The sequence below is a fragment of the Schistocerca gregaria genome, chromosome 1 (assembly GCF_023897955.1).
Source record: "Schistocerca gregaria isolate iqSchGreg1 chromosome 1, iqSchGreg1.2, whole genome shotgun sequence".
Classification (NCBI taxonomy): Eukaryota; Metazoa; Arthropoda; class Insecta; order Orthoptera; family Acrididae; genus Schistocerca; species Schistocerca gregaria.
In genome coordinates, this window is record NC_064920.1 from 523,107,222 (window position 1) to 523,124,612 (window position 17,391).

Below are 17,391 nucleotides of genomic sequence, written 5' to 3' on the forward strand. Positions count from 1 at the left end.
TCAGGTCCACGAGGAACAAGGCGAGTGGCTGATTGAATGTTAGGGTAAGAAATATCGGTTCTGTTTTTCAAATTGAAACCTCATACTTTGCAAGAACAAAAATAGCAGTTATCACTATGATTTTTGGGCTCCATCTAAACCATTGGTATTCCAGAACGTAAGAACTGCTTTTTACGTTGAAACCATTGTCTCAGTTCTTCAACACACACTGAACAAACTTTATGTGGGGCCCAAGGATTATCTTGATCGCCGAACTTTATACCAAAATAGGGGAAATATACTTTTTCAACAAAATCGGAAATGTTTGTTTGTTGCTTTTTAACGATTATTACAAATGTAGCAGAAGCAACCTGGCGAGTTGATACATCCTGTGGAAGCCATAGTACGCTGTCCATAAAACAACTTCACAACACAAGAAAACAGCACTAGTAACAATAACACGTGAACAGCACAGAGTGAAGAGGTACTGTGAACTGAAGGACAACAACAGAAACTCACTGCTTGGTGATGGCGGGGGAAGGGGCAGCGCGACAGACAGGCACTGACATGAAAGTACTGCTGGTTTTTCCTAATTGCTCTTTATTTTACGTTTATCTAGTATAAAACCGGCTAAATAACGGTTTATACAGGTCTTAAAAACCGAAATTCAAACTCACTAGAGTGCTGAAATATGAAAAAAAGCTAAAACTAGACAAACAGTTTGTAAAATAACTGTACATGATGGAATTTTTTAACTATTTCTCCCGAAATCAGCGTTGAAAACACTATAAAACTCACTCAATAAATTTCAAACAATTTTTATGTCGCAGACCTTTCTCTTTAATGTGATTTATTACAACAATAGTATTGTACGCAAAAAGCAGTTATGTTTGTTGAATGTTAAGTGGGAGGTCATTCACACATATAAGGAAAATTGAACAGTCTGTGACTCCCATTGTGATTTATTACCTCTCACTAAAATTTTCTGCCCTTCCGACGTTTGAATTATTCATCAAAATGTTTTGCGTTCTGCTTGTTGAGTATAATTCAAACCAGTTGTGTGTAAGCCATCAGTTACATAAAACCTGAGTTTTCTAAGAGTGTAACTTGATATACATAATCGAACGCTTTGGAAAGATAAACAAAACGAAAATACCTAATGGTGATATTATAATATTTATGGCATGCAATATTTGATGCCCTCTTTCGAATTTTATAATGTCCCGTTTAGTTTTAACTTTATTATGTGCTTTATTAATTTCTGTCAGGAAGTACACGCTTGTTGACATTTCAGTGACTTTGCTTGAAATACTACATTTGCTGTAGTATGCAAGTGATGTCAGATCCTGACTTACTGTGGTCTTGTACAAATTTCCCGTTTCCTGTTGCATGAAAGTTTTTTTCATTTAGTTACCCATGACCCATGAACCTTTGGCTACTTTTTAGGATAGTAATTTGAAATATTGACACCAATTTGCTATGGAATAAACTGAATTTGACATAAGCATCCCTTTCTGTACATAATTCATCCCTTACCAACTCTTTTAAATTACTTTGAAATCAATGTATCCTGTTCTCATTAATAAACTCACTGCTTTGTATGAACCTGCCTCAGGGCAGCAAGATGTTACATTGTTTATTTAGATTAATTGTGCATCATGATGAGATAGCAGATTAGCTGTTAGGTACAGATTATTTCAGCGTGGCCAGTGTTTATAAAATGTTATCCATCAGTGTTCCACAGTCCTGCTGCACACGAGTTGGAAAATTGATGAAATTTGATTGAAACGTTGAAAAGATGGTTCCATTCCATTTTTTCCATCCTAATCTTTTAAGAAATATTCATCGAACTCTTCACAAACTACTAGCAGTGTTTTCTTGTCTGAGAGGTAGCTAAATAATGCATCTAGATATCTCATAAAAATGTGAAAGTTTCCTAGCGGGGATGTGTAAACTTACAATTTCCATAGAACAACTCAAAAACTCCAGCTTCCAAGTTCAGATCTACACAAGAATAATTTCCTTCAATATTTTTGGCTTTGTGTCCAACTCTTACTCTGAAAGAAAATGATGAAAGTCTACAATCCCTCATATTTAACCTCTACGTCCCTGTGGCTACGTGTTGTTCATAGAGATACAAAACATGTATCACTTCAGAATTTCCACATCTTCTAGACATACAAGATGCTCTTCTGTCTTGTTTTTCATAACCCTAATTCTGGTGAAACCAATTAATTTTATTTTTTCAGACCCTTATTTATATATTACTTTCGTGTTCTGCCACAATTTCTTCCAGTACTGTCTGTCTGTCACTTAACTATCCTAAAAAACGGTCGCTCTCTGACTCCTATAATCATAGGAATTTTGTCATATGCGCCTGTGTCCACCTCGTACACTTCCTGCAAGATGCTCGGGTAATCTATTCTTCCCCTCTTTTTGGCTTTGTGTCCAACTTCGAGATACGTCGCAACTCGTTCTTCTTCCATGTTAAGTCTGAACGAAAATGATGCAAGTCTACAATCCCTCATATTTAATTTCTCCAACCCTGTGGAGTTTTAAATCTTTATAAAGAATCAAATCTATATATGGATAACTTGACTACAAGGTACAGTGCGGATGCAGGCAAAATGTTTTCTCGAACACTACTGAGTACACATTGTTGAACATGGGACTCTGCAGAAGACGACCGTTACGTATTCCTATGTTATTTACGTTTGCAGTTAGGACAGTAGCATCAAGACTCGCGTCCTGTCACGGTCCCACCCAGCCAAACGGCTGCTCCAAACATGAGCCGCGCCACGGACGCAGGCTGTTGGAGGCACTATCATGCCATGGAGAACATTCATCTGGGTTTCCATGGGGCCTGTGGAAATAATCGAGGTCACCATGACAACTGATAAAAATATAAGAGCATTATTCATTGTTTACCATCACGCCTGTAATCTTCCCCACTGGCGATGATGTTTCCAGCCGCCTAGTGCTGTCCGCCTTTCTTCACAGAGCGTGCAAACCTCTGATGACCACGTTCTGTGATGAGGTGAAGTCTTTCAACACATGTAGCCCCATTCACTGTCCGTATCGTTGCTAGACTGTTTACCCTTTTGGCTCTGCTCTGCTTACATACTTTCCTTAGCGCGTCAGGTGGACGCAACGTCACTAGAGGCGTTTGATATCGTCGTGTGCAATGGTCATGACGTTATTGCTCCTTGTGGTATACTAAGAAAGCTACGACTATGAAACCATTGTTTTTATGTTTTGCTGTACTGCATCTTTATAAGCTAACAAGTCAGTTGACAAAGAGATTATAGAGCAGGTAATCCTTTCGAGCATGCCACCGCTCAATCATTAAGACTCTTACAAGGGGACCGTACGGAATTCACCGAACTGATTCTATTGACAGGGTGTGTAGGAGTCGCAACGACTTCAACATATGTACACAGGAAGACGAAACTCTCAACCTTTTCCCAGCAAATCGAGGTTGAAGATTTTTCGCGTGCATATACAGGCTGAGTCACAAGGAAAGGTTAATGCGCTGAGGGATGATAGCATTAGTGATGTTGAATAAAAAACTACATATTGGTAAATGCAATATTTCAAATGGTTTCCGAAGTAGAACACATGTAATATCATTTTTCTATGATTTCTTGACTCACTCGAGAGCCACAACCTCCAGCGAGAACATGCCGGAGTACAAAATTACATTAAAAAAAAAAAAAAAAAAAAAAAAAAACAACCTAAAAACCTTGACTTACGTTTCTCTAGGGCTTATAGTTTGCCCAAAGACAGCGCGAGTATACTGAAAAACTCGCGCGATGCGCATGCGCTGTAGCGTAGGTACTCTTTGTAGCCCAACTGGAAGTAGTTTCCCGACCTGATGGAACACAAGTGTCCCATATCAAACTGTTCGTCTCAGCTTCCTCTATACTATCGTCGTACGATGTGAACAATAACCATGTCTGAATAACACAGAAAATAATTAATGTAGTATTACAGATACGTTGTATCTCGGAAACCATTCGCAATAGGGCATGTATCCACATGAAGCTTTTTGCTCGGAATCACTTATACTATTACCCTTCAAACCCTCTACCTTTCCTCCTGACTAACCCAGTATTTTGTATCGTCAGTATTACTGAATACGTCCGCATCCGGGCGTGTTAAGAGCTTAATTTAATGAGTGCGAGATCCATGCATTGTATCTCCCTGCCCTCATTTCTTCTTTTTCATTAGCACGTCATTAACATGAGTGTGCCAACTACCAATATTATCATTTATTATTTTCACAATCACTATCCTGTGTAAAGGAGAAAAAATTTCGTAAGGAGATTGGAAATAAAAAAGAATGCACATGAACGTTCAGTCAAATCTGTATAATCCTTTTATTTATATTGCTGTACATATGTGACAAGTGTAATGTATAGCCTATGGAGAACTGCACGAATCAGGACGATAATCAGAATAGAAACGTGGGAAACGATCATTATTGTATTCATGGATTATAAGTAACAGTTAACCGGAATGCAAAATAGAGGTATGTTAAACCTTGACGATGGTTTCGACGATTTTAAAACCATCTTCTCCAGAAGATGTCGTACTTAGAATCGCCTTGTCTATAGCGAATGTGGGAGTCGTTGACTGTGTCTAGTACTTGTCATCCACTTCATTACCATGTAAAATACATTGTATAAAAGTAGTAGCCATCTACTGTAGGGGTTTGTCTACAGTAAATGGAAATTACTTTTATATATGATTTATTTTAGATGTTAATTAAGTGAATGACATGTACAAGACAGAGTCAATGACATCCTCATTGGCTATAGATAATGCGGTTCTATGTATAATATCTTCTGAAGAAGACGGTTTTAAAACCGTCGAAACCATGGTCAAGGTTTAATAAACCTGTATTCTACAACTGATTGGCTCTCACTTCTAGTCCATTGAAGCTCTTGCATGCATAGCTGCCGAAGTGGAGCCATGTTCAAAATGAGTATTGTGACTTACCGCACTTGTAATGAACGCCGAGTCTTTCTATGTTCATGGTTTTTTCTAAGTATCCACTGCAAAACGAAATGGTCTACATTCGCAAATGTTTCTCGATTATTACACAATTTCGCAGTGTACCACGCATATCGGTTGTGAGAGTTACTCGGGAATAAAAAAAAAAAAAAAAGGTGCAAGCAGCGAGTTAGATCCCCAAATCTCGCGGTTATGAAATTACATGCTTACTCGCTCAGTTTCGTAGTCCTTGATTACTAGCGATCATATGAAATGTGTAACCATGCGTAAAAAGTCCAAACTCGATTTTCTGGTTTAGAGTTCCGTCTTCCTATGTAGGTTCCAGTAGTTACTCGGTGATGAAGAGGCTTGCACTGGGTGGAGTTGATGGACATTTGGACTGAAGACCACAACAACAAAAATTTAGATACGTGGAAGTCCTTCTTTTTTTGTCGTCAGTCTACTGACTGGTTTGATGCGGCCCGCCACGAATTCCTTTCCTGTGCTAACCTCTTCATCTCAGAGTAGCACTTGCAACCTACGTTTTCAATTATTTGCTTGACGTATTCCAATCTCTGTCTTCCTCTACAGTTTTTGTTCTCTACAGCTCCCTCTAGTACCATGGAAGTCATTCCCTCATGTCTTGGCAGAAGTCCTATCATCCTGTCCCTTCTCCTTATCAGTGTTTTCCACATATTTCTTTCCTCTCCGATTCTGCGTAGAACCTCCTCATTCCTTACCTTATCAGTCCACCATAATTTTCAACATTCGTCTATAGCACCACATCTCAAATGCTTCGATTCTCTTCTGTTCCGGTTTTCCCAGAATCCATGTTTCACTACCATACAATGCTGTACTTCAGACGTATATCCTCAGAAATTTCTTCCTCAAATTAAGGCCGATATTTGATATTAGTAGACTTCTCTTGGCCAGAAATGCTTTTTTTTTTTTTTGCCATAGCGAGTCTCCGTTCAGCAGATCATTTAATTCTTCTTCACTTTCACTCAGGATAGCAATGTCATCAGCGAATCGTATCATTGATATCCTTTCACCTTGTATTTTAATTCCACTCCTGAACCTTTCTTTTATTTCCATCATTGCTTCCTCGATGTACAGATTGAAGAGTAGGGGCGAAAGGCTACAGCCTTGTCTTACACCCTTCTTAATACAAGCACTTCGTTCTTGATCGTCCACTCTTATTATTCCCTCTTGGTTGTTGTACATATTGTATATGACCCGTCTCTCCCTATAGCTTACCCCTACTTTTTTGCTGAATCTCGAACAGCTTGCACCATTTTATATTGTCGGACGCTTTTTCCAGGTCGACAAATCCCATGAACGTGTCTTGATTTTTCTTTAGCCTTGCTTCCATTATTAGCCGTAACGTCAGAACTGCCTCTCTCGTGCCTTTACTGTTCCTAAAGCCAAACTGATCGTCACCTAGCGCATTCTCAATTTTGTTTTCCATTCTTCTGTATATTATTCTTGTAAGCAGCTTCGATGCATGAGCTGTTAAGTTGATTGTGCGATAATTCTCGCACTTGTCAGCTCTTGCCGTCTTCGGAATTGTGTGGATGATATTTTTCCGAAAGTCAGATGGTATGTCGCCAGACTCATATATTCTACACACCAACGTGAATAGTCGTTTTGTTGCCACTTCCCCTAATGATTTTAGAAATTCTGATGGAATGTTATCTATCCCTTCTGTCTTATTTGACCGTAAGTCCTCCAAAGCTCTTTTAAATTCCGATTCTAGTACTGGATCCCGTATCTCTTATAAATCGACTCCTGTTTCTTCTTCTATCACATCAGACCTAGTCAACATGAATGACGAGGGTGAGTTCTCATGGTTCCCATGTTGGCACAGTGGGTTTCAAGACTACGCTTTCCACAGCAGGAGCCCGCATGGAGCACAGCGAGCCGCTGGTGGTCCCTGGATGCACCATTCGGTGGCTCATGGGCCTTTGGCAGCCGCAAGGCCGGGGCTCCAGCTTCCTCAGCCGACTGCGCTCCGCTATGACGCTCATCTGCATCGCATTTCTCGTGCTGTGTGTGACTCTCAAGCTGTCCGCGGACCCTCCACAGGAACTGGAGCAGCTCACACTTTGCTGCCTCGTCGTTTCTATCTGCGTTGGATTTTTATGCAAGGTATACATTACAGTCCATTATCTGTTGTATGTAGTTATTATTTCCATATACGGTGACATACGGGCTGACTTTACAGCTTGTACAGTACTAACAAATAATTAGCTAACGGTAGTTCCTCTTTCATTGTTTTGTTTAGCCAACGATTTAGTCAATAAATAACGTGAAATATATTCTGACTCGGGGAACAGAATTTGAATGCCTCCTGTGTCCAGAACAGGCAGCTGCGTGGAAATCCCAGAATAATACATGATGGATAAACACATAAAACTGTGCCACAGTCGCACAACAACACTCACAAAGTAACACTACAAGAGATCCCGGAGGAAGTAGTTTTTTCCAAAATTACGATCCCCTTTTCTCTCTGATCACTGCTGTAACTTATTGTGGGTTTGTCAGTAATGTGATCTGTTTATAGCAAGTAGCTCAATGAATTCTTCATTTCTTGACCATTTTTTGTATGATTAACTTGATGTTCTTAATGTTTGCAGTTAGAAATATAAGGATAGCTCTGTAAATATCATACTAATTTTCGTGCACAACGGTACGTCATACTTATTTGTACGTCCTTTAGTTTTCAGTACACTTCGGAAAGTTACCCTGTACTGTATATTAATACTGACACTGTCAGTACAGCTACCTAATGAATTTTTTTTATGACAACTTGGGAACTTGTTTCATAAATTTAAAACATTGTCAGTGGTCTGAAAGTTATACGTATATACATGTTTTACAATTTGACTGGAAATGAAAAAGCAGTTTATTCAGCAGCTGATCTTAATTCCATAAACTTACGGCACTACACACACACACACACACACACAAACACACACACACACACACACACACACACACACACACACACACACGGAGAGAGAGAGAGAGAGAGAGAGAGAGAGAGAGAGAGAGAGAGAGAGATAAATGTAATTAAAATAATATGTTCCCACCAAAGCTTCTAGTCTTCTGTGTCTACGGGTACTTACGGCAAAACGCCATTACCTGCCAGAAGTATGCATTTAAGTTTTTCGTCTGGTAGATGCTGTCATTCTGTCGAAACGGTTCAGTCAAATAACCAGTTTAGTTAAGTGTATTGTAATTTTTAAATTTGATACAGGATTAGCTACTTCCGCATCTATACATATACTCGGAAGAGCGCACGGCGAAGGTTACTTCGTACCTATATTAGCTGTCTTTTATCTCATTCCATTCCTACACTGAGCTAAGAAAGAAGGAACCATCTTGTACAGTTCCAACGCATTTGAAATGGTAGGTAGCTAGAACTTAGAACTGGAGATAATGAAAATAATCTTAAAATATTTACTTATTACAGAGGCCGAATTTAAAATTGCGGTTTGTATAAAAATAAAGAGAATTTCAAAAACTTTAAATTCCGTATCATTAGAATATCGTCTTAGAGGGACTAACTGAAACGCAATAACCCTTTTCTTACTTATAAATCGATGTTACAAACACTCCGACACACGTATACTTTGATTATAAACGAAACTTTGAAAATAACCGAAAATGCAAGCTGACAGATACTCTTGGACCAGCTTTATAATAAAAGGAGAGCATTACTAGATCAAGAAGCACAATTAAGCAAGCACAAAACATAAATAACGAGGAATTCTTCGAGCAGATCGACGGTGTGGCTATGGGCTCCCCATTGGCTCCTGCGATTGCAAACCTCTATATGGAATATTTCGAGGAGGTGACCCTTCAAACTGCCAGACAGAAACCGAAGCACTTCTTCCGCTATTTCGACGAAACGTTTGTCATGTGGGGACATGGCAAACAGGCTCTAGATGAGTTTCTTGAACACCTCAACAGCATCCATCCGAACATCAAATTTACAATCGAAATGGAGTAAAATGGATGCCTCCCCTTCCTTGATATTTTAATTAAGAGGAAGGCAGATGGATCACTAGGCCATGCAGTACATAGGAAGATGACACACACACATCTATACCTTCATGCAACAAGCTGCCACCATCCAGCACAAAGACAAACAGTACTGACAACCCTAGTACTTAGGGCGCACGCCGTCTGCGACGAAGACAGCCTACCATCCGAGCTGCAACACCTGAGGGAAGTCTTCCAACAAAATGGCTACAGTAAAATGAAGATTAACTGGGCGCCTGAAAGGAACAAGGAAGCAGTGAGAACCCCAGAAGAAAATAATGAAGGAGAAGAAGAAGATAAACGACTTGCTTTCCTTCCGTACGTGGGTTCGCTCTCGGCCAAAATTGCACGACTTCTGCGAAAATACAAGATCAAAACTATTCTCCGACCACCACCGAAGACGAGGGGGCTCCTAGGTTCTGCCGAAGACGCGCTGAACCTTAACACACCAGGAGTATACAGTATACCATGCTAATGCGAAAAGCAATACATTGGGCAAACACATCGCTGCTTATCTGAACGCTGCAAAGAACATATCAGATGTGTGCGACTAGGCCACAATGAAAAATCGTCCAAGCAGAACACAGCATCAATGAAGAACACACCTTCAACTTCGAAAACACGAAGGTACTGTGCCGAGCATCTGGCTTTTCGGAAAGCGTTGTCAAATAATCCATAGAAATAAGGATTCACGAGAATCTGGTCAACAGAGACGAGGGATACCAACTCAGTGCAGCATGGAACCCTGCGATAGCGGCAATTCGTCGGGAGCGTGCCCGTCAACGTACTCCGCCGCGGACGCAGACAGAATGCTTACACCGCCGGGAGCGCCCGCCATCCCCACCACCGCCCGCACGCCGCTGGTCCACCGCAGCCACCTGGGGTCTAGTGGAGGGGGGCGACCGCGCATATAAATAGCCCGCTCTCCGCGAATGTCGACACTTCGCCAGAAGATGGGTAGTACGACACTTCCCGAAACGTCGTGAGATATCAACGCTACCACAGGGCTGTAGAGCCGAGAAACCTTGATCAATAGTTTACGCCGGAAAGCCTACAGACACATGTTTATTTCAATCAAGGACACTGTTTAGCAAAATACTGTCAAATGTAGATATTGTCGAAATAACAGTCATTGCAACAAATAATATTATTCTACATGTATTAAGAAACAGAAGCATTTTATAGAATAGATGTAAACCATTCTCTGCTATAGCAATTACCTCTTTAAGTGCTGTTAATGTGTTATGTATACACAAAAAACTGGAAATGCAAGAGGTAGGTGTAAAAGCACAGCCTAGAATATGTGGTGAAAACAGTTGCCATGAAGCAAAAATGTAAGCTACTAGTCGGAAAAGGAAAAGGTGTTGCAGTTTTGCAAGCAAGCAATTCATTTAAACTCAGTATATGTAGAAATATGGACTTGCCTGGAAAATACAGGGGATCAGAAGATACTGTAAAAAACATGGAATGTACCCATACGCAGGAATACTCACATAAAAAGTAGGTCCCAAAAATACTTACTATATAAAAGAATGTGAACATTATGTTTACAAATCTCTGTCTCTCTTTCGATCTCCTTAAAAAGCATGGCTACATATGAATATGGTTGACATCTGCAACCAGCGACATAAAAGCCATTTGCAGAATTTAAAACTGATTGAATAACTATATTTAAAGGCCATTCAGTTAATATAGTGAATAGAAAGTTCTATAAAAATTTCGCTCTAATATGGGGAAAAACTGGCTGTACAAAAGTACTAAGTCCAAGTTGTGTGGATTCTAAGATAAGAAGACTGTCATTGTATTTGCTGCATCCTTGTCATCTACATCTCGCAGGTGATTTCGAATTTTAGCAAAAATGTAAGAGTTTTTGACAGATAAAATATACTATTTAGACTTGTAAATAACATTGTGCCACTTAATTTTGTTCCATTGCTTACTGCACAACGATCTAATAAAAGTGGTGTTTTGACGCGAAGTGGGTTACAGAGAACAACATGGCCATATGTGGATTAAATACTGATTCGCTGTTTCATTTCTAATGGTGGTAAAATATTGAGTTATGGCTGAAAGATCTGAATAGGCGTTTGTTGGCTAAGAATCTGTCTGACTCGGCTATCTGGAGTAGAAAGTAGGACCAAAATCAGTATTTTGGCACTAAGAGTATCTTAACTTGTAATAACGTTGTATAATTTAATTTTAGGGTCCATTGTGCATTGAACCAAGTGGGTGCAAAGATCTAACGACAATCGTGTTTGGGTTCCACATTGGTTACAGAGAAGAAAATGGCCGTCTCTTGGGTACATGCTGATCAGCTGTTAAATTTTTAATGGTGGTAAAATAATGTGGTGTAACGCAGTGAATATATTTTCACCAATACTCTTCGAACTATACGACGAAAAAGTTATGAAGGGAATGAATGAAACATTAAAATACTGTTGAGAGTGAAAGGACATATTTCATGACATTCGTAGATGACACTGATATCGTCAGTGAAAGTGAAAATGAGTTACAGGTCGCGTTGAATGTAATGAACAGGCTAATGACTACAGAATATGGATCGAAGAAAGGTGGCGGTTATAACAATAGCAAAAGTGAGACTAACGACCAACTTAACATTTAAATTGGTGTCCGCGAATTAAACGAATTTAAGGAATTCCGTTACCTTGGAAGCCAAACAACACATGATGGGCCAAGCAAGGAGAATATAACAAGCAAATTAGCACAGGTAAAGAAAGTTTTTCCGGCTAGTGTCAGATATCGGTGTTAATCGGAGGAAGAGACGTCTGAGAATGTGCGTTTGGAGCACAGCGTTATATGGTAGTGAATCATGGATCGCGAGGAAACCAGAAAAGGAGAGAATCGTGGCATTTCAGATGTAGTGGTACAATACGATATTGAAAATTAGGTGGATTCGTAAAGGATACGTGCAAAATGGCTAAGTAGGGATGGTTAGAGGACAAATGTGTGGATATACACTCCTGGAAATTGAAATAAGAACACCGTGAATTCATTGTCCCAGGAAGGGGAAACTTTATTGACACATTCCTGGGGTCAGATACATCACATGATCACACTGACAGAACCACAGGCACATAGACACAGGCAATAGAGCATGCACAATGTCGGCACTAGTACAGTGTATATCCACCTTTCGCAGCAATGCAGGCTGCTATTCTCCCATGGAGACGATCGTAGAGATGCTGGATGTAGTCCTGTGGAACGGCTTGCCATGCCATTTCCACCTGGCGCCTCAGTTGGACCAGCGTTCGTGCTGGACGTGCAGACCGCGTGAGACGACGCTTCATCCAGTCCCAAACATGCTCAATGGGGGACAGATCCGGAGATCTTTTTGCCATGCCATTTCCACCTGGCGCCTCAGTTGGACCAGCGTTCGTGCTGGACGTGCAGACCGCGTGAGACGACGCTTCATCCAGTCCCAAACATGCTCAATGGGGGACAGATCCGGAGATCTTGCTGGCCAGGGTAGTTGACTTACACCTTCTAGAGCACGTTGGGTGGCACGGGATACATGCGGACGTGCATTGTCCTGTTGGAACAGCAAGTTCCCTTGCCGGTCTAGGAATGGTAGAACGATGAGTTCGATGACGGTTTGGTTGTACCGTGCACCATTCAGTGTCCCCTCTACGATCACCAGAGGTGTACGGCCAGTGTAAGAGATCGCTCCCCACACCATGATGCCGGGTGTTCCATCATTGGCACCAAGGCAGGAGCGACTCTCATCGCTGAAGACGACACGACTCCATTCGTCCCTCCATTCACGCCTGTCGCGACACCACTGGAGGCGGGCTGCACGATGTTGTGGCGTGAGCGGAAGACGGCCTAACGGTGTGCGGGACCGTAGCCCAGCTTCATGGAGACGGTTGCGAATGGTCCCTGCCGATACCCCAGGAGCAACAGTGTCCCTAATTTGCTGTGAAGTGGCGGTGCGGTCCCCTACGGCACTGCGGAGGATCCTACGGTCTTGGCGTGCATCCGTGCGTCGGCTGTGGTCCGGTCCCAGGTCGACGGGCACGTACACCTTCCGCCGACAACTGGCGACAACATCGATGTACTGTGGAGACCTCACGCCCCACGTGTTGAGCAATTCGGCAGTACGTCCACCCGGCCTCCCGCATGCCCACTATACGCCCTCGCTCAAAGTCCGTCAGCTGCACATACGGTTCACGTCCACGCTGTCGCGGCATGCTACCAGTGTTAAAGACTGCGATGGAGCTCCGTATGCCACGGAAAACTGGCTGACACTGACGGCGGCGGTGCACAAATGCTGCGCAGCTAGCGCCATTCGACGGCCAACACCGCGGTTCCTGGTGTGTCCGCTGTGCCGTGCGTGTGATCATTGCTTGTACAGCCCTCTCGCAGTGTCCGGAGCAAGTATGGTGGGTCTGACACACCGGTGTCAATGTGTTCTTTTTTCCATTTCCAGGAGTGTAGAAGCTTATCTCACTAGGGGTAAGATAGATACTGCCTACAGGAAAATTAAAGAAACCTTTGGAGAAAAGAGAGCCACTTGTATGAATATCAAGAGCTCAGATGGAAACCCAGTTCTCAGCAAAGAAGGGAAAGCAGAAAGGTGGAAGGAGTATATAGAGGGTCTATACAAGGGCGATGCACTAGAGGACAATATTATGGAAATGGAAGAGGATGTAGATGAAGATGAAATGGGAGATCCGATACTGCGTCAAGAGCTTGACAGAGCACTGAAAGACCTGAGTCGAAACAAGGCCCCGGGAGTAGACAACATTCCATTAGAACTACTGACGGCCTTGGCAGAGCCAGTCCTGACAAAACTCTACCATCTGTTGAGCAAGATGTATGAGACAGGCGAAATACGCTCAGACTTCAAGAAGAATATAAAAATTCCAATCCAAATGAAAGCAGGTGTTGACAGATGTGAAATTACCGAACTATCAGTTTAGTAAGTCACGGCTGCAAAACACTAACGCGAATTCGTTACAGACGTATGGAAAAACTAGTAGAAGCCAACCTTGGGGAAGATTACTGTGGATTCCTTAGAAATATCGGAACACATGAGGCAATACCGACCCTACGACTTACCTTAGAAGCTAGATTAAGGAAAGGCAAACCTACGTTTCTAGCATTTGTAGACTTAGAGATAGCTTTTGACTATGCTGACTGGAATACTATCTTTCAAATTCTGAAGGTGGCAGGGGTAAAATACAAGGAGCGAAAAGCTATTTACAATTTGTACAGAAACCAGATGGCAGTTACAAGAGTCGAGGGACATCAGAGGGAAGCAGTAACTGGGAAGGGAGTGAGACAGGGTTGTAGCCTCTCCCCGATGTTATTCCATCTGTATATTGAACAAGCAGTGAAGGAAACAAAAGAAATATTCGGAGTAGGTATTAAATTCCATGGAGAAGAAATAAAAACTTTGAGGTTCACCGATGGCATTGTAATTCTCTCAGAGACAGCAAAGGACTTGGAAGAGCATTTAAATGAAATGGATAGTGTCTTGAAAGAAGGATATACGATGAACATCAACAAAAGCAAAACGAGGATAATGGAATGTAGTCGAATTAAGTCAGGTAATGCTGAGGGTATTAAATTAGGAAATGAGACACTTAAAGTAGTAAAGGAGTTTTACTATTTGGGGAGCAAAATAACTGATGATGGTCGAAGTAGAGAGGATATAAAATGTAGACTGGCAATGGCAAGGAAAACGCTTCTGAATAAGAGAAATTTGTTAACATCGAGTATAGATTTAAGTGTGAGGAACTCGTTTCTGAAAGTAATTGTATGGAGTGTAGCCACGTATGGAAGTGGAACATGGACGATAAATAGTTTGGACAGGAAGAGAATAGAAGGTTTCGATATGGGGTGCTACAGAAGAATGCTGAAGATTCGATGGGTAGATCACATAACTAAAGAGGAAGTATTGAATAGGATTGGGGAGAAGAGAAGTTTGTGCACAACTTGACTAGAAGAAGGGCTCGGTTGGTAGGACAGGTTCTGAGGCATCAAGGGATCACCAATTTAGTATTGGAGAGCATTGTGGAGGGTAAAAATCGTAGAGGGAGACCAAGAGATGAATACACCAAGCAGATTCAGAAGGATGTAGGTTGCAGTAGGTTCTGGGAGATGAAGAAGCTTGCACAGGATAGAGTAGCATGGAGAGCTGCATCAAACCAGTCTCAGGACTGAAGAACACAACAACACAACGGACGTTCCACATAGATTCGGCGAAGAAATGAATATACGGAAAACATTGACAAGTAGAAGTAACTGGATGACAGGACATGTGTTAAGACATCAGGGAATAACTTCCATGGTAGTAGAGGGAAGTGTCGAGGACAAAAACTTTAGAGGAGGACAGACAACGAATAATTGAGGACATAGGTCTAAAAGTTTGTGTTACATTACGAGCTCTCTGATTGACCAATTTGCAAGAATGAATTGTGGGGAGGGGGGGGGGAGGTATTGGGAGGTGCCTTTGCCACAGAAGTCTTTTCTGCTCATAGGTGGCGCTCTTCGTGGCACAGGGCAGCACGATGCGAGAGTCTGTGAGACTGCTGGAGGACGCCAGGACACAGTTCTGCAACGGAGACAACAATCAACTGACGCGGCATCGCTACCAGAAGCTTTCAGACAACATTTACTACTACTATCAGGTTGGAGTAACAAAATTAAGGCCCGTATGGAGACATATAGATAGCCGTTTTTCTCTTGCTTTACTTGCAGTTGGAACTGGTCAGGAAATTACTAGTTGTGTATTCGCCTTGCAGCGTACGGTGGCTTGAAGAGTATGGATACGCAGATACAGCCTCAGATGTAGCTGTTTTTTTTAATTTTATTTTTTATGATGTAATGTGTACTTTCTGTCAAGTAGAAGATTTTTAGAAAATGGAAGTGTGTACATTCAAGCACAGAAGAGTGTTACAAATAACCCTGAAAGTAATATGGTTGATCTGTCAATAATATGGTGTAACTGTATTAGGCCACAGCAGTCAAATTTATGAGCTCCCTTTCATTGAGGTACTTAGTGGTCGAGCAGCTGCTCGAATGACAGATATATTGTGACTATTGTCTATTGTTCGTGTCATATGTAATATGTTGTTTTATGAAGCGTATTTTGAACTGTCCTTTACAACAGACGTTAGATAGGTCGTGTGAAATGACAGCCTTATCAAGAATTTAACAGAAGGAAATTATCTGATGTGCGTTTATCTTGGGATCTGGTACTAAATCAAGTAAACGATTTGGAGTACCAAGCAAAAAAAAAAAAAAAAAAAAAGTTTCGAGAATGATATCCTGTCAGTTCATCAGTTAAGAATAATAGTGGTAACAAATCGCTTTTCACTGAAGTCAGAATAAGAATGAAATTAGTAGTCCATTTACAACCATGCAAGATTTTGCCGGGCTAATTCATCACCTTACAAAACTTTTTCTATGGGACCCATAAAGACCCATCCTCTGGAATGTTGATGCAACGTCGAAATTCCACATTACAGGAGAAACGTACCTGTATGACGAAAAGAGGGAGCCGAATCAGACAATTTCATGCCATGTCAGTCGCGTCTCTTAGCCAAACATAGGCAAGTACAGAGATACTATCCCTTTTTTTTTTAGCTGTGGAATCAAGTGACCATATGTTCCTTGTGGTGGACTGCAATAAGAGCTTATGCAGTGACGTGTTGCCTTTGGTTCCTTCACGACGTTGGAGTTGTCAGAAGGCGAAATTCTTTCTTGGTACAGAGCCTGTTCAAGTAAGAACCCTGTAGTGTAGAGGCCAGTCCTGCTTTAGCAGCCAAGCAGAACAGTTGTGCTGCGTGTTTCGCCCTGTAGCGCGAGCACACTCACCTTCTTCACTTCTTCTTGCCGACGCTAACGTCTCGATGTATTGCGACAAGGTTACGGCGAATCAATACAAAAGAATAATCATTTAAATTCGCTTTACAAAACGACTTTGCCAGGCAAAATGCACTCGATGTCGCGCACTGTTCAAAAGAGAAGACCAAGATTCCAGCTGCCGACATCGTCGGCATCCACTTTTGGAGTGTAGGTAGTACGATGCATATGAAACTTATTAACAATGCTGCACGTGAAAAGTTCTCTGAGAGATGAAACAAAAGGTCTGCTTCTTCCAAACAGAAGGAAATGTTGGCAATATTGTGGTAGACACTGGCAGACTAGGCTTGAGGACCATACTTATTGTCAAACTACCCTTCGAAATCTTGGCAACAGATGTGGCGGGGATATCTTCAGCTATTTGAAAATGGTTACCACCCATTTTGGTATTGGAAGAAATAACTACGTAGCCTGTGGGAAGCCCCCAGAGGCGTCACAGAAGCGTCTGTGAAGGTTACCTGGCGAGCGTAATTCGTTTGC

General features: G+C 41.6%; 1 protein-coding gene across 1 annotated transcript in view; it reads left to right on the forward strand.

The window, feature by feature from the left end:
• The first annotated feature begins 6,879 nt into the window (after positions 1–6,879).
• LOC126356102 (odorant receptor 43a-like) overlaps positions 6,880–17,391 on the forward strand; it is a 142,091-nt gene continuing 131,579 nt past the window's right edge. Inside the window, exons 1-2 of the mRNA XM_050006838.1 lie at positions 6,880–7,122; positions 15,525–15,674. Of these exons, the coding sequence (XP_049862795.1) occupies positions 6,880–7,122; positions 15,525–15,674 (393 nt within the window). The remainder of the gene's footprint in view (positions 7,123–15,524; positions 15,675–17,391) is intronic.